The 21343-nt window shown below is 43.1% G+C and overlaps 1 protein-coding gene and 1 pseudogene across 7 annotated transcripts; both read left to right on the plus strand.

Annotated features, from left to right (window-relative positions):
- The first annotated feature begins 275 nt into the window (after positions 1-275).
- Positions 276-9863, plus strand: LOC123727805 (DEP domain-containing protein 7-like; annotated as a pseudogene).
- A 673-nt stretch (positions 9864-10536) lies between these two features.
- On the plus strand, positions 10537-20121 carry tcp11l1 (t-complex 11, testis-specific-like 1). 7 transcript variants are annotated; one of them, XM_014148071.2, is made up of 11 exons: positions 14189-14332; positions 14530-14636; positions 15668-15815; positions 16127-16259; positions 16431-16551; positions 17314-17534; positions 17722-17858; positions 18000-18163; positions 18893-19074; positions 19224-19396; positions 19618-20121. In XM_014148071.2, the coding sequence occupies exons 3-11, from the start codon at positions 15695-15697 to the stop codon at positions 19830-19832; spliced, it is 1467 nt and encodes a 488-aa protein (XP_014003546.1). In that variant the 5' UTR covers positions 14189-14332; positions 14530-14636; positions 15668-15694; the 3' UTR covers positions 19833-20121. The 7 variants fall into 7 exon arrangements, with proteins under 7 accessions (XP_014003545.1, XP_014003546.1, XP_014003547.1 ...); XM_014148072.2 differs by having other exon boundaries at positions 14231-14332; positions 14534-14636; XM_014148073.2 differs by having other exon boundaries at positions 14247-14332; positions 14578-14636.
- Positions 20122-21343: the final 1222 nt, after the last annotated feature.

Raw genomic sequence — 21343 nt, forward strand, 5'->3', positions numbered from 1 at the left:
TGTTTGTAAAAATTACTTTCTCCTCCTATAGGGCCACCATTTGATTTAACTTCTTATTGTCCAGGGAGGCTTCAGTGTTCTGCCAACACCACTGTTTATCATGCACAGACTGTGCTAGCCAACCAAGGATATGGTTAAACCTTTATATTGCTTTTTCTCACTTGTTTTGTTCTACAGGTCATGGCATGGTCAATAAGCCATTCCGGGCCTTTCTTATTTAGACCAGCATCATTGCCAACCTCAAGATGTCAGTGAAGGTAAAGCAAAGGCTCATAATGACTGCAGTAGATGTGGTGTTGGTCCATATAGTCCGGAGTAAGTTCTTTGAAGGTGCTGACATCTCACGGGATAAGGTGGTGCGTGTTTTCCAAGCCCTCCTGGACTGTAAAGTGTTTGAGACGGTGGGAGACAGTGTCTTTGGTATAGATAATGAGCAAGTGTTCCAGGATAGCAACCGGTACAGATTTCTGAACACAAATTCCATCTGTGGATGAACTTGAAAAGGGAGTCCTTTCCCCTGGTATTCAAGGCACTTTTTGCACTCCACACTGCCCTCTCCCACCTGGATAAGAGGAACACCTATGTGAGAATGTTCATTGACTACAGCTCAGCGTTCAACACCATAGTGCCCTCCAAGCTCATCACTAAGCTCAGGACCCTGGGACTGAACACCTCCTTCTGCAACTGGATCCTGGACTTCTGTTAATCCACCCCCAGGTGGTGAGGGTAGGCCACAGTGAATCCCCCACGCTGACCCTGAATACCGGGGCCCCTCAGGGGTGCATTCTCAGTCCCCTCTTGTACTCCCTGTTTACCAGTGGCGGTCGGTGCCGTTTAAGATGAGGGAGGACGATCATCTATAAACCAAGATGGCGTAGCAGTCGCACGTGTGTGTTTGTCTTTGTCTTATCCCGTGTCTTATCCCATGTAAATAGCCGGTCTTTTTCGTATATATCTTAATCTCACTTTCTATCTACGAACTAAATATACTTTCCTGCAACCCGCCTCACCCAATGTGGTATGGATCTGCTATTTGTATTCCTTATAACTGGAACTTCCATCAGGAGCTAGCTACTAGTCTTTGTTAGCCACGGCTAGCGGTCTTCACCTTTTTCTCGGTCACCAGCCAGCTTTAGCTCGGACAATACCTGCCAGTCTGCACAACGCGATATCAACCCAGAGCATATCGGACTGCTTCCCTCTACCACATCACTAAATTCCTGCCGCTCTGGATCATTACACCGGATCATCGCAGCTAGCTAGCTGCAAACGAGTGGCTACTGTTAGCCAACGCCTCTGTCCCGAAGCAAGCACCAGCTAGCCTTGAGCTAGCCTCGAGCTAGACCCATATACCAGCTAATTCTAGGGCTACAATGCCTCTTTTGCCAATTGGCCTGGACCCTTTGCCGAAACGGAGCCCCGCCGATCCATCACGACTGGACTGCCGACGTGATCACCCGATGTGGTCTAAACAGGCTATTCTGTTACGATGTCGCCGAAGAATCATCTACTAGCCCCGTCCCCCTAGCTTTTCTGAACGCTGTGTCCCCTGCTCGCCTAACGTAGTAGTGACTACCGAACGGCACCCTGACTCACCTATTGCTGCTCTTTTGACCCCATGATCACTCGGCTACACAACTGATGCCCCCTGGACTGTTTCAATAACACGGTACCTCATTTTGTTTACCTGTCGGCCCCAGCCTCGAACTCAGGTCCTGTATGTACCTAACTGGCCCGCTCTGAGCATTCATTGCCATTTACCCATTGTTGTCTTAGCTCTCCTGATCAACACCTATGATTGCTTTATGCCTCTCTCTAATGTCAATATACCTAGTCTACTGCTGTCTTGGCTAGTTCTTATTGTTTTATTTCACTGTAGAGCCCACAGTCCCACTTAACATGCCTTAGATAGCTCTTTTGTCCCACCCCACACACATGCGGAGACCTCACCTGGCTTAACTGGTGACTCCAGAGACGAAACCTCTCTCATCGTCACTCAACGCCTAGGTTTACCTCTACTGTACTCACATCCTACCATACTGTACATTATGCCCTGAATCTATTCTACCACGCTCAGAAATCTGCTCATTTTATTCTCTGTTCCTAACACACTAGACGACCATTTCTTATATTCTTTAGCAGTACCCTTATCCTACTCCTCCTCTGTTCCTCTGGTGATGTAGAGGTGAACCCAGGCCCTGTACACTCTGCAAAGCCTGATGTCCTAGCCGTGTCTGAATCCTGGCTTAGGAAGGCCACCAAAAACAAAAATGTACATCCCCAACTACAACATTCTCCACCAAGATAGAACTGCCAAAGGGGGTGGAGTTGCAATCTACTGCAGAGATAGTCTGCAGAGTTCTGTCATGCTATCCAGGTCAGTGCCCAAACAGTTCGAGCTTCTACTTTTAAAAATCCACCTTTCCAGAAATAAGTCTCTCACTGTTGCCGCTTGTTATAGACCCCCCTCTGCCCCCAGCTGTGCCCTGGACAGCATATGTGAATTAATTGCCCCCCATTTCTCTTCAGAGTTCGTACTGTTAGGTGACCTAAACTGGGATATGCTTAACACCCCGGCCGTCCTACAATCTAAGCTAGATACCCTCAATCTCACACAAATCATTAAGGAACCTACCAGGTACAACCCTAAATCCGTAAACATGGGCACCATCATAGATATCATCCTGACCAACCTGCCCTCTAAATACACCTATGCTGTCTTCAAACAGGATCTCAGCTATCATTGCCTGTGTCCGTAATGAGTCCGCGGTCAAACGACCACCCCCATCACTGTCAAACACTCCCTAAAACACTTCAGTGATCAGGCCTATCTAATCAACCTGGCCCGGGTATCCTGGAAGGATATTGACTCCATTCCGTCAGTAGAGGATGTCTGGTTATTCTTTAAAAGTGCTTTCCTCACCATCTTAAATAAGCATGCCACATTCAAAAAATCTAGAACTAAGAACAGATATAGCCCTTGGTTCACTCCAGACCTGACTGCCCTTGACCAACACAAAAACATCCTGCAGCGTACTGCATTAGCATCGAATAGCCCCCACGATATGCAACTTTTCAGGGAAGTTAGGAACCAATATTCACAGGCAGTTAGGAAAGCAAAGGCTAGCTTTTTCAAACAGAAATTTGCATCCTGTAGCACAAACTCCAAAAAGTTTTGGGACACTGTAAAGTCCATAGAGAAACAGAGCACCTCCTCCCAGCTGCCCACTGCACTTAGGCTAGGAAACACTGTCACCACCAATAAATCTACGATAATCATACATTTCAATAAGCATTTTTCTATGGCTGGCCATGCTTTCCACCTGGCTACTCCTACCACGGTCAACAGCTCTGCACCACCCAAAGCAACTTGTCCAAGCCTCCCCCACTTCCCCTTCACCCAAATCCAGATAGCTGATGTTCTGAAAGAGCTGCAAAATCTGGACCCCTACAAATCAGCTGGGCTAGACAATCTGGACCCTCTCTTTCTAAAATTATCCGCCGCAATTGTTGCAACCCCTATTACTAGCCTGTTCAACCTCTCTATCGTATCGTCTGAGATCCCTAAAGATTGGAACGCTGCCGCGGTCATCCCCTTCTTCAAAGGGGGAGACACTCCAGACCCAAACTGTTACAGACCTATATCTATCCTACCCTGCCTTTCTGAAGTCTTCGAATGCCAGGTTAACAGATCACCGACCATTTCAAATCCCACCGTACCTTCTCCACTGTGCAATCTGGTTTCCGAGCTGGTCATGGGTGCACCTCAGCCACGCTCAAGGTCCTAAACGATATCATAATCGTCATCGATAAAAGACAATACTCTGCAGCAGTCTTCATTGACCTGGCCAAGGTTTTCGACTCTGTCAATCACCGCATTTTTATCGGCAGACTCAACAGCTTTGGTTTCTCAAATGACTGCCTCGCCTGGTTCACCAACTACTTCTCAGATAGAGTTCAGTGTGTCAAATCGGAGGGCCTGTTGTCCGGACCTCTGGCAGTCTCTATGTACCACAGGGTTCAATTCTCGGGCCGACTCTTTTATTTGTATACATCAATGATGTCGCTCTTGCTACTGATCCACCGCTACGCAGATGACACCATTCTGTATACTTCTGGCCCTTCTTTGGACACTGTGTTAACAAACCTCCATACGAGCTTCAATGCTATACAACACTCCTTCCGTGGCCTCCAACTGCTCTTTAATGGAAGTAAAACTAAATGCATGCTCTTCAACCAATCGCTGCCGACACCTGCCCACCCGTCTAGCATCACTACTCTGGATGGTTCTGACTTAGAATATGTGGACAACTACAAATACCTAGATGTCTGGTTAGACTGTAAACTCTCCTTCCAGACTCACATTAAGCATCTCCAATCCAAAATTAAATCTAGAATCGGCTTCCTATTTCACAACAAAGCATCCTTCACTCATGCTGCCAAACATACCCTTGTAAAACTGACTATCCTACCGATCCTTGACTTCGGCGATGTCATTTACAAAATATCCTCCAACACTCTACTCAGCAAATTGGATGCAGTCTATCACAGTGCCATCCGTTTTGTCACCAAAGCCCCATATACTACCCACCACTGCGACCTGTATGCTCTCATTGGCTGACCCTCGCTTCATATTCATCGCCAAACCCATTGGCTCCAGGTCATCTATAAGTCTGCTAGGTAAAGCCCCGCCTTATCTCAGTTCACTGGTCACCATAGTAGCACCCACCCGTAACACTCGCTCCAGCAGGTATATTTCACTGTTCATCCCCAAAGCCAACTCCTCCTTTGGTCGCCTTTCCTTCCAGTTCTCTGCTGCCAATGACTGGAACGAATTGCAAATATCACTGAAGCTGGAGTCTTATATCTCCCTCACTAACTTTAAGCATCAGCTGTGATAAAATAATGTATATGTTTAAGGTTTTGACTAAATGATTCCACCCTTAAAATGTATAACTGAGTGATTATAAGACTAATTCTATAACTGTGTGTGCATAGGACAAGCTAAGACTTTACTATTTAGCGACGTAAGTAAGACATTCAAGGAAAGGGGGAACTGTTAACAGACAGCAGACAACTTGTGACCACTGTGAAACTGATAACAGGAAGAAGGTCCGTCTGTGCCATTTAACCAGAATCTTACAAACTCTGGGGTGCAGACTGAGTAGTTTAATTGAAGTTCAGTTCATGAACATTGGGAACAGAATTCTCATAACAGCTGTCAGAGTAGCTTACCGATCATTGCACCTGTACACAGCCCATCTGTAAATAGCCCACCCAACTACCTCATCACCATATTGTTATTTATTTTTCTGGTCCTTTGCACCCCAGTATCTCTACTTACACATTCATCTTCTGCACATCTATCACTCCAGTGTGATAGAGGATGACTGTCATTCATATTCCATTCACCCAGCTCAATGTAAAATCGATAGGTTTAGGCTACGACATGATACTCAAATTTTCCCTATACCCATCATGAGGTAGCTACAACCTAGCCTACAAATGAAACTTTACAACGTAGGTGCACAGGTCGATAGACATTTTTGTAATCAAGGTGACGGACATTGACACATTCAATACCGCCTTGCACAATCTTTCCTGCATCTAACTGATCACTGTAAGGTGTAATCATTAGTCAGTTGCAAACAACAGTTTCTATTGGACAAATTCAGGTATGTTTATCCCTGTTTCATTCCGTTTGCTTCCATTTAAGAAAAAAACTATTCAACAGAATCGGCGGAATGAATACACCCCTAATCACACACAAACACAGTTCACTTTCATAGCAGCCACATTCAAATAGCATGATCCCTTTGATTGTTGGATAATTCCTTGTCATATCTACGCACTTTCCACTTCTCACCTTTTCCCTTAGCTTGTGGACTTGTATGCACAACACATCAGCTGTCTGTGACCAGGTGAAGAAACCTTTCCAAGGCAAACCTTCATACCATAACCGCTAACCACTACACACAGCCTAAATTGTTGTCACCATAAAATCAAGTCAACATAGCTACTAGAACTAACGCATCAGTAAATCCTCCACAATCATGCAGTACAGTGTACAGTTAGAAAGCAGTTAAGCAGTTACACCGGCATGAACTGTTCAATTATATTGTCTTTCTCTCTCTGAGTCAACTACTAACCACATTTTATGCACTGCAGTGCTAGCTATATGTAGCTTATGCTTTCAGTACTAGATTCATTATCTGATCCATTGATTGGATGGACAACTTGACAGTTCATGTATGACAGGTCATGCTGCAAGATCTCTGATAGGTTGGAGGACATCCTCCGGAAGTTGTCATAATTACTATGTAAGTCTATGGAAGGGGGAGAGGACCATGAGCTTCCTAGGTTTTGTATTGAAGTCAATGTACCAAGAGGAGGACAGAAGCTAGCTGGACAGAAGCTACACCATGGAGGACAGAAGCTACACCATGGTGCTACCCTACAGTGTGCTGTTGAGGCTACTGTAGACCTTTGTTGCAAAACAGTGTGTTTTAATCAATTATTTGGTGTTGTGAATATATTTAGTATAGTTTAATCTAACAAGGATAACTGTTTTAATGTTTCACAATTTAAATTTGTATGAAATTCACTAAGGAGGATGGTCCTTTCCTTCCTCCTCTGAGGAGCCTCCACTGCTGTTCAACCATGGCTGTGTCGCTGCGCACGACTCCAACACCATCATTAAGTTTGCTGATGACACAACGGTGGTAGGCCGGATCAGCGATGACGATGAGACAGCCTATAGGTAGGAGTTCAGTGACCTGGCAGTGTGGTGCCTCTCCCTCAACGTCTGCAAGACAAAAGAGCTGATCGTGGACTACAGGCAACGGAGGGCTGAGCACGCCCCCATCCACAACGACGGGGCTGTAGAGGAGCGGGTCGAGAGCTTCAAGTTCCTCGGTGTCCACATCACTAAGGAATTAACATGGTCCACTCACACCAAAACAGGCGTGAAGAAGGCATGACAATGCCCCCTATGGCAACTGCTTGGCATCCGACCGCACGGCGCTACAGAGGGTGGTGCGGACAGCCCAGTACATCACTGGGGCTGAGCTCCCTGCCATCCAGGACCTCTGTACCAGACGGTGTCGGAGGAAGGCCCGGAAAATTCTCAAAGACCTCAGCCACCCAAGCCATAGACTGTTTACTCTGCTACCGCATGGCAAGCGGTACCGGAGTGCCAAGTCTGGGACCAAAAGGCTCCTGAACAGCTTCTACCCTCAAGCCATAAGACCATTAATCAAATGGCTACCGGACTATTTGCATTGACCCTTTTTTGCACTGACTCTCTTGCACTGACTCTATGCACACTCATTGGACTCTACCCACATACTCACACAGACTCTACTGCACATACTCACACATACTTATGCTGACATTCATATGCACAACATACGCAAAATACGCATATGCGTGTTGTTCCAGTTTTGTATTTCTATGATTTTCTACGTTGTGTATTTCTTTGTTGGCCTGGTATGGCTCTCAATCAGGAACAGCTGTACATCGTTGTTGCTAATTGGGAGTCATACTTAGGTAGCCTTTTTTCACCTGTGGGTTGTGGGAAGTTGTTTTTGCGCTGCTGTGTTTATCCTGCAAGATTGTTGTTTGTGGTCTTGTTTTGTTATTTAAGTGTTCAATAAAAGTTTAATATGAGCACTCAACCTGCTGCGCCTTGGTCCACTTCATACGATGGCCATTACAGCAAGTTTACTTCGATATGATGGTTATTTTGTCAATATTTGCACAAAAGTGTTGCCAGCGTAGTTGGTGCATAATCTATTTCACCAACAAAAAAATGATTCAACCTTTTCTAGTGCATTTTGTTTTGTCGACATCAGGAAAGTTTACTGACAAATTAGTTGTTTTCATCAGGTTACATTTTTGTACTCTCATTAACAGCCTGGATGGAAACCTGTTTACTGTGTTTATATGGTCTAATACTCTTCAATTTAGCATTTGGGAACCCACAGGGATGCACATTTTGTTATTGCCCGGGACTTACACACCAGATTCAACTAAAACTAAGTACATCAGGGATGCTGGTGTCGGGCAAAAACTTAAATGTCGAGCCCTGTAAAGTACCCAGGACTAGGATTGAAGAACAGTCCATTCCTTTACTCTGGTTGATGAAGTGAGGCAGCAGGAGACAATTCTGAGACTGCTGCAGCTAATAGCGCTTCCTATGCTGGACAATCTGTTGGAAGGTAGAGAGGCCTCTCTCTCCCCATCGTATAGCACAGAGGGACCAACACTTGATATACACCAGCAACTACCTGGGCAATGAGACCCTGAGGGCCTTCAAAGAATCACAGTATGTAGTGTGATTTTTTTATCGGTCTTAATTTAGTATCTTATATGAATATTTCTACCATAGTTGAAGATCTCATACAGGCCTACAGAGTACAATATTCCTGTTGGTGAGGGACTGGGGACAACAGTTTTTTTTCAGTGGCACAAAATTGTATGTTTTCTTCTGTTGAAGGGAGGATGATTGACTTACAGCAGCATTGGTCTGTCTGGAGTACCTGCCTGACCAGCAGGTGGTGGAGGTTAGCTGTGAGCTGCCCAGGTGTCCAGATGCTGTGTTGTTGTTGGCCAGGGCCAGCGCCATTGCTCAGGAAAACAGTAATCCTAACTGATGCTGTATGAAGCACTGGTGAATACTACGGCCAGCCCGACCACTCGCCCCAGCTCGCCAGTCACATGTCCGACATATACATTGGGGTTACCGAACTTCTAGGTGACCACTTCATATGACTTAGGTCATGATGGCACCTTTTCTATCACAAGCAATTTATAACGCTGCATTAAAGGGGCAATCTGTGGTTTGTACATACATTTATTTAGATTTTTTATTCATTATATGCAGCCATTTATTCTTGAAAAATATGACTTATCAATATGTCATGAGTTTAGTTTAACTGTCTAACCCCATCAGAACCCAAAATATAAGCTTGTTTAACTCCATTGTTTGTAAACAATATCATTGTAAACAAACACTGTATAGCTTCAAAACATGGTTAAAACTATCATTTTGATCTCACGGATGGTCAGTCCTTGCATCCATATACCTGTCTATGAATTTGGTTACATTTCTGCAGTCCCAACCCTAAGCTGTTTACCAGAAACTGTGGTGGTGTTACTGCTTTGTTGTTGTTTGAACTGCATTCAGTTAATGCAAAGTTTGATAAAGCTCTGGAGGCATTGCAGTTGTGTTTGAAGCAACTGCACCCTCGTAAGTGAAGCGGGAGGAGCTGTGCACATTGTTGTGCTTCATGGCTATGGCTACAGACCCACTGGAAATCAAGCTAGACAAAGAGGTGAGACCGTAAGACTAATGCCCTGTTGGTCAATCTATGAACGTTTGAACATCTTGGCCATGTACTGTTATAATCTTCACCCGGCAGAGCCAGAAGAGAACTGGCCACCCCTCAGAGCCTGGTTCCTCTCTAGGTCTCTTCCTAGGTTCCTGCCTTCCTAGGGAGTTTTTTTCTATCCACCATGCTTCTACATCTGCATTGCTTGCTGGTTGGGGTTTTAGGCTGTGTTTCAGTATAGCACTTTGTGACATCGGCTTATGTAAAAAGGACTTTATAAATACATTTGATTGATTGATTGATTGATTGATAATGCACATGAGTCAGTTACTGTTTCTGTACCGAGTCAGAGCATTCTAATTCAGACCTTGATTAACCAGAATATAATCAGTTTCAAATTATGTTGGAATTACTATCGTCATTATATGGTCTCATTTTCAGATTGAGAACAAAATGGTTATGAAGATAGCTTTTTCCAGAGCCATTATCCACAGCAAATCGCTAGCCAAACAGAAAGTGAAATCATCATGAGATTTTTAAGGTATTCTTGTTTTGTAGACAGAGCAGTGACTGATTTATTTGGGTCCTTGAAAAGCTATATGAATGTTTCATTAACATTGTATGTTGTGAGAATTTCTCATGAACATACATTCATTGCGTCATTACATTTGATACATGGCTTAATTGAAAAAATGTCTGTTTCAGATACCAGACTCTTTGCACAAGACAAACTCGCCAGAGTTGTGCACAGAAAACAACCAGAGGTAAAATATATATCTGCCGGGTAGTCTTTGTGGAGAGTGCTCTGACTCAGATGTCTCACATCTTGCTCTCTTTGTTATCCTTAGGCTCCACCTTCTGTCAGCAAGCCTCAACAAAGGTTTATACTCAAAGAAGGCTTATACTCAAAGAACAACAAATGAAGAGCTGTTGGCATTACTGAAGAACAACCATTTCGCTACACCTGCAATAACATCGGCTAAACACTTGTATGTGAGAAATAAAATTTGATTTGATGAAGAGCCAAATCAGAGGAGGCTGGTGGGAAGGGGGGGCTATAGGAGGAAGGACTTCTTGTAATGGCTGAAATGGAATAAACTGAACAGTTTGCATATGTTTTGATACCGTTCCCAATTCCATTCCAGTCCTTGCAATGAACCCGTCCTACTAGAACTCCTCCCACTCTAGCCTTTTGGGTGGCCTATGCAAGATTTAACGGTGGAGAGAAACATTTATGTTTTAAAGTTGATTTCCTGCAATTCTACACACTTTGCCCTGTGGCGTAGAGAAAATGTTGCAGGTCAGGGCCTCTGGTCGGGTGCCATGCGTGCTCGATTGGTATTCGACTAGGATTAAATTATGTCAGATAAAAAATGTCATGACATGCCTGATGGAAACAGAAGATTTGACGCTAAACTTTCCAAATACACTAGTCAAGGTGGGATCTTTTTGTCTTTAAAATGAATTATGAGAGAAATGTCGGTGGAAATGCTTTTATGCGCAAATATTGATATTATAACCCTCATATCGACGTAAATTTGGAGTCACGCAATGACATGTTCTGTGACCCTCCAACTATGATTCGTTAGGAAATCATGCACTTTATTCGGCTACAGATGAAATAAGTTTTGGTGAACTTCACAGGGTGGTGAAAGTGCCAGGTGATGAGCTTGACGCTCCTTTCCAACAATTATCGAGGGTCTTATGCTGGTGACGTGATGACGATCGATGCTTGGCTACCGTTTGACAAATAAAAATATCTTGCTCTTTTGTCCATAATAATCTTATCATGTATTGTGCATTCTGAAATTATTCAGACCCCTTAACATTTGCCACATTTTGTTACGTTACAGACTTATTCTAAAATGGATGACATAAAAAAGGTCCCTCATCAATCTACACACAATATCCCATAATGAAGAAGTCAAAACAGGTTTTTAGAAACTTTAGCAAATGTAAAAAAACAACAACAACAGAAATACCTTATAGACTCAAAATTCAGCTCAGGTGCATCCTGTTTCCATTGATCATCCTTGTGATGTTTCTACAACTTGATTGGAGTCCACCTGTGGTAAATTCAATTGATTGAACCTGATTTGGAAAGGCACACACCTGTCTATAAAAGGTCCCACAATTGACAGTGCATGTCAGAGCAAAAACCAAGCCATGAGGTCAAAGGAATTGTCCGTAGAGCTCCGAGACAGGATTGTGTTGAGGCACAGATCTGGGGAAGGGTACCAAAAATGTTTTGCAGCATTGAAGGTCCCCAAGAACACAGTAGCCTCCATCATTCTTAAATGGAAGAAGTTTGGAACCACCAAGACTCTTCCTAGAGCTGGCCACCCGGCCAAACTGAGCAATCTGGGGAGAAGGGCCTTGGTCAGGGAGGTGACCAAGAACCCAATGGTCACCCTGACAGAGCTCCAGAGTTCCTCTGTGGAGATGGGAGAACCTTCCAGAAGGACAACCATCCCTGAAGCACTGCACCAATCAGGCCTTAATGGAGAGACCTGACAATAGCTGTGCAGCAACGCTTCCCATCCAACCTGACAGAACTTGAGAGGATTTGCAGAATAGAATGGGAGAAACTCCCAAAATACAGGTGTGGCAAGCTTGTAGCATCATACCCAGGAAGACTCAAGCCTGTAATCGCTGCCAAAGGTGCTTCAACAAAGTACCGAGTAAAGGGTTTGAATACCTATGAAAATGTGATTCTTCAGTCTTTTTCTATTTTTTTTTAATACATTTGCAAAAATGTCTGGGATATTATGGGGTATAGTGTGTAGATTGATGAGAGGGGGGGAAACAATTTAATCAATTTTAGAATAAGGCTGTAACGTAACAAAATGTGGAAAGTGGTCTGAATACTTTCCGAATGCACTGTATGTCCTTTGCATAGAGTTGATCAGGCTGTTGATTGTGACCTGTGGAATGTTGTCCCACTTGTCTTCAATGGCTGTGTAAAGTTGATGGATATTGGCGGGAACTGGAACATGTTGTCTACACATTGATCCAGAGCATCCCAAACATGCTCAATGGGTGACATGTCTAGTGAGTATGCAGGCCATGGAAGAACTGGGACATTTTCAGCTTCTAGGAATTGTGTACAGATCCTTGTGACATTGGGCCTTGCATTATCATGCTGAAACATGAGGGGATGGCGACGGATGAATGGAACGACAATGGGCCTCAGGATCTCATGGTATCTCTGTGCATTCAAATTGCCATAGATAAAACACAATTGTGTTCTTTGTCCGTAGCTTATCCCTGCCCATACCATAACGTCACCACCACTCAGGGGCAACGTTGACATCAGCAAACTGCTCGGCCACACAACGCCATTCAGTTGAAACCGGCATTCCTCTTTGAAGAGCACACATTTCCAGCGTGCCAGTAGCCATCGAAGGTGAGCATTTGCCCACTGCAGTCTGGTCAAGGGCAACGAGCACGCAGATGAGCTTCGCTGAGACGGTTTCTGACAGTTTGTGATGAAATTCTTCAGTTGTGCATAGGGCAGTTGGGGTAACTGTATTACCGTCACATGGGCAGTCATGAGTCATGACCGCAGTAAAATTCCACATGACCTTGAATCAAACACATCAAAACTGTATCCTGCTTTTAAAACTCACTTCGCTGTGATGATCAATTTGAAGAAAGAAGTTCAACATTGTGGATGTTGTTTCAAAGCCTAACACAACGAAATGGACAGGCAATTTATTAATTTTTTTCATAATTCATTGGGTGGCACATTACCTTTAGCTATACAGAATTTCTCACCACCATGCTTTTCCATTTCATCCTCTCTCCCCTTTATTCTTTTCTCGAGCATGCAGAAGGGCTGTCAACTGTTTAGTGAAATATGTTTTGTTGCGAAAACATGTTACCATCGATGTTCCCAAACAGATTTCACTTGGTTTCCCAAATTAAGCAATGTGTAGCTGCAGGAACAGGGTTGGAGAGCCCATGGCATACTGAGTTTCAGCAGCATACCCACTGCTGGCTTGCCTCTGAAGCTAAGCAGGGTTGGTCCTGGTCAGTCCCTGGATGGGACACCAGATGCTGCTGGAAGTTAAAAAAATATCTAAACTCCCCACGGTAGTGATTGGGGACATTGCCCTGTGTAGGGTGCTGTCTTTCGGATGGGACGTTAAATGGTTGTCTTGACTCTCTGTGGTCACTAAAGATCCCATGGTACTTATCGTAAGAGTAGGGGTGAAATGCCACGTTCAAAACAACTGGGAACTCAAAAAAGGTCAAATCATGACGTCAGTGATATTCAGGTCGGAAAGTCGGAGCTCTAGTTGTTTTGAAAACACTGAAGTCTGAAATTTATTTTTGAGCGTATGGAACATTTCTGGGATCTTTTACTTCAGCTCATGAAACATGGGACCAACACTTTACATGTTGCGTTCATAATTTGACTCAGTGTATATTTAATTATTTTGGTCGGGGGCCACCTAGCGGCCGGGGTTCCTAAGTGACCGATTGTGCTTGGAATCGGCCCTGCACCCACCATCCTCCACTGATCCAAAGTACTCTGCCAAAGAGAAGAAATGCATCCTTTCTATGTCTGCTGTCAGTGTGTAGCCAGTGTCAATTTTGTCAAAAGATCACACTTTGTACATGTTTATATAGGCCTAGGACAAACTTTGTAAACATGCATTATGAATTGCATTTAAATAATCAAAGTATTTTAATACATGGAGATGGATGGTATTTGAATTAAACTCGAGTGGGAGAACTCTGATTGCATCAGTCTTATTTTTCTTTAAGTTTCCGTGTTTTTGTGTTGAGGGAGACATTGCAGTCATAAATATTGTAGCCATCTTCCATCTGAGAATGTATTTAGCAGGGACCTCACGACGAGAGTGGTCGAAGTTCGACGTCACTTTGGTCCAACCCACTGCCGGAAGACTTTGCTTCATTTTCACCAGAGATCAACAACGCATTTAGCTAGCTATGTAACTTCATTCACCATGCCAGAAGTACACTTTGATTAGGTAACCAAATTGATTCTAATTCTTTTACATGTAACATTAGCTAGCCTGGCTTCGATGCAACCTAGATAGTTTTTACATTGTGCTGTAAAAAAAATATATTGGTTGCATCGAAGCTATAGTTAGCCTAGCAGCCAGATGATGAAAGTCAGGCAGTAGGTAACGAATCGCTGTGTCACACGTTATTGTTTTGTTGTCAGCCAGCAGAGAGACTACTACTCCATCACTCCACTGTCCATTCACTTCAGGTCTGGCAAAAATCGGACCAAAGAAATCTACTCTGCAAGCTAGCTAACCACAGTATACGGTATGTTGCTCACAATAATAGTGTTTTTGCTTGCTAGCTCATGACGTAAGTTAGGCTGTCTCTGCTGTCAAGGTATAAGGACTCGGTGATGTCATTGAAATCACACTATTGGTTTAGCCTTGACAGAACTGTGCATTGTTTGTTATGCGCCAGTGATCTTATGACCAGAAGCCACAGAGCTCTGATTGTTTTTGTTTGCAATCACACCATTAGGATGGTGCGATGTCCTCGCTGCCTTAAGCTGTATTAATGCTTGCCTTGTCTTGGGGTCAGGTTGTCTAAACATCAGCCTGTTACCATGGTTAGTCCACGCTATCAGTCTGAAAGACGTCGCTGTAAAGAAAACACAGTAGTCTGTATCTACAAGCCAGAATGTTGAACACAGTGATATTTAAACGTACTTAATCGGTTGTCCGTGCTGTTGGTCCTTTTGGAGGTAGGAACTGGAGATTGTTGTTTACCCGACTTTTTGCGGCGCCGTTAGGTTCTGTTGCTTGCTTGTATTTTCCATCTCCTGGTGCCTTTCACGTGGTGCACAGTATGTAAACAATAGCCGAATGTAACCAAATGTTCTCGACCAAAGCTCTTCCCTTGCAATCAGCTGATAGTGTTGGAATTTGCCAGATGATTGTGTGGGACAACTTTTGGTCTGTGCTTTGGTTAAACTCGGCTATTGTTGACATATTGTGCAAGTCGCGTGTGAATTGCGGCAGCATTGAAAATACAAACCGACTTACAGACCATCATACTGAAAGTAGTTTTAATAACACTACTCTGTGGCTATTTTGGCTCAGATTACCTCCTACATAAGGACAAAATCAGCGGACAAAACAGGTGAAGTATGTTCAAGTGAAGTTTATTCTACAGTCTGACTTGTGATGGGACTGTACACAAAAAGTGAGCCTACATGTTCGAGACGAGAGAGGAGTCTTCCACTCTCTGATTCGTAGAGGCTAGTGGTCAGCCATCACACAACTGAAAGTATTTTAATATGTTTCTTATCCTAATTTATCCCAACTTACATTTTTCAGTCCCGGGACTCAAGTGAGAGGAGCAACATGCCCAAGGACTCTGACAAACCTGGGGGTGGAGAGAACAGAACTGACTCCTCTGAACAGTCCCATAGTAAGAGAGTCCAGAGAGGCACACCTAGTCCTCACAGAGGGAACACCCCACAATGTGAGTAGCACCTATAGGGTGAGAACTAGATGGTATACAGCTACAAACATAATTAAATTTTTGTAGCAGGTTAGGAAATGTGGGTTAAGGTATGGTTAGGGTTAGTTAAAATAAAAAAAATCTCCCTGAAACGACAAAAAAAAAAATGATTTTGACAATTTATGTGTCTAGCCACAACCCAGCTGCCTTAATGGTTCAAAATCAGGTTTTCTAGTTGAAGGCTTGAAGTCCAAAACTAACAGATGTCATTTAAGGTCCACATCCCTTTTTAGAGCTGCATAACCTGTTGCCATTGCACCCCTGTTTCACAGCCAGCCCACCAAGATTTGTGTCAGTGGAGGAGCTCATGGAGACGGCGAAAGGTGTGACCAACATGGCCCTGGCCCATGAGATCGTAGTGAATACTGACTTTCAGGTGAAGCCCTCAGAGCCAGCAGAAGGAAGGTGAGCTCAATGGATAGTCTTATAGAAGTGGCTGTCACTATGTATTCTGATTGCTGTGCCATGCACAATTATGAGACCTGATGTACTGATGCTAGAATCCACAATTTTGTAAATATGCTATTTTTGCATTTTGTATTGCCATTTAAATTATTTCTCTTGATATGCTCCCAGTTTGGAAAAAAGAGTGAAGGAAATTATGCATAAAGCATTCTGGGACGTTCTAGAGGCACAACTGAGTGAGAACCCGCCATCATATAATCACGCCATCAAACTTCTTGCTGAGATCAAACAGGTAAGACAGCTGTTGCTAGGCCATAGATGCAGTAAAGAGGTCTATGGACCGCAGACCGTGGGGGATAGAAGAATGACGCCTGATTGGCATACATTCAACAATTCTGATCTAACGAAGTAGATATTAGTCAAATCCTTCACGATTGATGTATCGTATCAGGCCCAAAGGGTGGTTGCTAAAGTCCGATTTGGATATATTTTCGCTGCATAACATTTAGTAGTCCCTTTTCAGGTTTAGAAAAACATGACTGCTAAATGCTAACTCCAGTTCTTATGAGCTGGTAGCATAGCTAGCATGGAGAAATCATAGGGTGGTATTCAAAGTCGTTTTTTAACTGTAATGCGGTTGATTGGTGACGGTGACGATGACATGAACATGTATTGGGGTTGAAGTCCATACAAGCATTATACTCCGATTTTTACCTCGTGTGAAATACACATACAGTATAAACAATAGCCTAAATGTAGGCTAATTTTGCTCGAGGGCAATGAGGAGATTCGGGATCTTTCGCCCACGGCATCTTTCCCCCACATTTCCATATTTCCTATTCTTATTTCTCGTGTTTTTTTTTCTTGTAGTGATGCATTGTTATTGATTGTTGGGTTTTGAGTTTGCAAGAAAGGCATTTCACTGTACTTGTGCATGTGACATTACAACTTGAAACTTGTTTTGGTCGAGTTCCATTGACCTCTTTACCGCATCTATGTTTTATCATTCAGAAGAGCAATTTTTATTAAACGGTCACTCTCTCTACCACTGTAGACTCTGCTGTCCTTTCTGCTTCCGGGTCATGGTCGGTTGAGGGGGCGAATTGAGGAGGTGCTAGACCTCTCTCTGATCCAGCAGCAGGCAGAGAACGGAGCTCTGGACATCAGTAAGGTGGTTGAGTTTGTCATTGGTATGATGGGTTCACTCTGCGCTCCGAGCCGGGATGAGGAAATCAGGAAGCTTCGGGAAATCACAGATCTTGTGCCTCTGTTAAAGTAAATCGGCAGTCAATTCTTTTTAGTGCTGGAATGGGGTTATCTTTTGAATGATATGTTAATGTGACACAATTTATGTCTCCCTCCTTTTTGTCATTCTAACATAAGGCCTTATTTTGCTAAGATTTGTGCTTGGAATGTCTTCATCCCTGTCACTACTTTAAAATTGTCATACTCTCTCTCATAGGGCGATATTTCCAGTGATGGATAAAATGAAACTTGATATGGCCAATTTTGCAGTCAGCAGTATCCGACCCCACCTCCTGCAACAATCCGTTGAGTACGAACGGAAGAAATTCCAGGAGTTTGTTGAAAAACAACCCAGTAAGGAGGACATCATTAGCGTCTCACAACTGATCATTGCTAATCACTAATGCTTCAATCATCACTTAAGCTATGTTGTGCTGGCTCTTACTGTAGATGATGTAAATGTTTGTGGAGAGTAACATGCAGACTTTTTTTCAGACGCCTTAGACTTTACTGAGAAGTGGCTTCAAGACTCTGCTAAATCTGTACTTCATGAAGATCAAGCGGGTGGGGCGGGTAGTTTACCCACTCCTCTCGCTGTGCACAACCATGCTTACCTGCGTCTGCTTAAATGGAACCACGCCTCTGATCCTTTCCCTGAGGTAGGCTTGTCTGTCATACACCTTACACAGGCCCAACAATAGCCTAACAGTGGTTAGTAATCCTTAAGTCTATTGATGCACCTGTGTGTCGTAAGTAACATTAAAAAAAAAATCCCCATTTAAAATCCATCAGTTTAAGCTAGAGATATCAGTTTTTTTTACTGCGTCTCAATCCACCGCATTCGCCTATGTTGGCCTTCCACATCTCCGGTGGAAGGTGGCTGAGCTACAGCGGTATTCAGACCATGTAACAATCCAGATCATCTCACGAAAACATCTGTAGCATCCGAATTGTGACGCTTATGTGCCAACTTCTGTCTGTAACGTCCGAACCGTTTGGGCTACAAACTAATATGACCCTATGGGACTCGTCTGAAGGTAACCCATACAAATTAATGGAAGTATGGCGGTTGTTTTGGGCCACCAATAATAAGGGGTTAAGTACTGTATGTCAAAAAACCCAACAATATTTCCTGAGCTTTCTTTTATCTCCTAGATAAAGGACAGACACTTCAAAACCTTATTCCTTATTATTTATGTTTTGACTGTCTTTTTTTGCCATTTATGAATGTTTTTGTTCAATGCGTTTCTATGGGCTATAGTAGTAAAGGCCAAATTCAATGTTTGATCAAATCTATATATTTTTTTTTATACATAAAGGGGTCTTAAAATTCTAAATCAAATCATCACTTTTTTATATGCCCTCTCTGTCTTTTTCGTTTGTCCCAGACTCTTCTCATGGACCAAGTGCGTTTCCAGGAAATGCAGCAGGTCTTGGAGCAGCTGGTTCTGGTGGCGTCTGTGCTACTCATAGTGTACAACACCACAGGAGAGGCCATCTCAGGCCTGCCAGGCCTTATGGACAGACTGAAGAGGACCATCGGGGTTCTGCTCACAGAGATGCACATGCCGTAAGTACACATTTAAACACACAGTTTGAATGATCATACACACACTTGAATGACATTAGGAATAGTGACTACTCTTGTTTGTCATGCATAATACCCAGAGCCCTCATTCATTTTATGAACTCGCCCAACTCTTAACTTTTGGTCTGAAGGTCTTTCAGTGCAGATGAAGCCTTGGCTACCATTGGAGAGAGGATGTGTGTGGAGCTAAGTGGATGTCTATCAGAACATGGCTTCTCCCCGTTCTCCACCAACCGGCAGAGCATTCTGAAAGGCCAGATCTCGGCTGTTACTCTCCCAGACAACGCCATCCGCAGGCTTATAGGTAATCTAACCATAGTTGAATGTATTTTGCCAATGCCACCCCCTCAATGAAGTTCTGTGCAAAATATAGTTTGGGTCTGTATCTTCTGTCTATTCTTTGATCATCGTTTACATGTGTGGTCATGCAAATGACACAATCTGCTTGTGATGATAGCATACCTAGTTTGTTGCTTTACTGTGTCACTTTAACCCTCTGAGCATGAACATTCTTTCCTTACTCAGGCTCCCGCATCCAGACTTACCTGCTTGCCTTCCTGGAGTCCAGTCACAGGAGTGCTCCAACCCTGCCAGGGGGCCTAGCTCCAATCAGCAAAGAGCTGGAAGAGATTGCCATGAAGTTTGGCCGTCTGGTCCACTTCAACAAGTTGGTTTATTCCCCTTTCTACCAAAAGATCCTTCAGGAGATTGTGCAAGAAGGAGAAAGTCATGACACCTAGGCTTTAACACTGAACTGTCAAATAAAATGGGATTACTGTAGGTTATCCATGCTTTCCATTGTATGGCTAAAGATAATGTAATAATGACAGTATTGTACAATGCCAGTATTAATTGATATCAAAATACTTATACACAAGCGCTGTTGCATTCACATGTTACTTATTTGATGATGGTGCATCTGTTTCTGGATTGGTACAACAAACACGGGTAAAAAAGGCTTAATACAAAACTGCATGTTTTCTTTTACTTGCATTAAATAAGGAGCTCTGTGATAGCACCTGGAAATGATTTGGTACTGGCTACTCATGAATTGAATTGCTTAAAAACATATACAACAAGATGTAGAATTACTCCCAGAAGACACTAAAAAGTATTCCTTAATACACGTTTCCAAAGTGGTCCTCGTTGGTAAAGGGGAGAACATAAGAGGTATTTTTGTGTAGAGACACTCCTTGTTGGATATTTATTTCCACTGTAAACTGCTATGTATACTGTAAAGCACACATCGCTACCTAGGTTTCCATCCAATTGGCGACAAAAGTTTCATGCGAATATTCAAAAATCTGCATAAAACAATATGCACATTTTCCCAGCAGAGATGTGTTCCCATCAAATTGACAGATAAAAGGCTGCGCGTGATGATGTAGGTCAACTAAAAATAGCTTTTGCGGTTAAATTCCCATGTACCGAATAAAAATAAATAAACAAGTTAAATGGGTTTCCAGCGCATTTTCAACTCTACACAAAATGTTGGATTATATAGTGAGTGTGCCCACTCTGGTATTGGCATCGCTGTTAGCTAGAGCGCACCTATAGTTTACATTATGAGATTATTAGGACAAAAGAGCGAGATTATTTGATATGTCAAACAGCAGCCCAGCATCGATGATCATGTCACCAGAATAAGACCCTCGATATTTATTGGAAAGGAGCATCAAGCTCATCATCTTGCACTTTCACCACCCTGTGAAGTTCATCACTTATTCACAACTTATTTTATCTTTAGCCTAATAAACTGCATGCTTTCCCTACGAGTCTTAGTGGGAGGACCACAACATGTCATCGTTTGACACCAAGTTTACTTCGATGTGATGGTTATTATATCAATATTTGCGCATAAAAGTGTTTCCATTGATATTTCTCGCATAATTCATTTTACCAACACAAATTCCACCTTGTCTAGCATCTTTAGGCCTGTCATAACATTTTTTTTTTATCTGACATGTACTTTACTTGCATGAAAAGGTTGGATGGGAACCTGGTTATTGACAGTGATCATGATTAGTGCCTTGCACCTTCATGTGACCAGCTGTAGATTCATGATTTGGTAATTGTTTAAACATGTTAACAATTTTAATGAAAGGACAAAATGTAATACTGAACCATACAATCAATGAAATGTATTTATAAAGCCCTTTTTACATCAGCAGATGTCACAAAGTGCTATACAGAAACCCAGCCTAAAACACCAAACAGCAAGCAATGCAAATGTAGAAGCACGCTGGCTAGG

This window comes from Salmo salar, chromosome ssa16, assembly GCF_905237065.1.
Source record: "Salmo salar chromosome ssa16, Ssal_v3.1, whole genome shotgun sequence".
NCBI classification, from domain to species: Eukaryota; Metazoa; Chordata; class Actinopteri; order Salmoniformes; family Salmonidae; genus Salmo; species Salmo salar.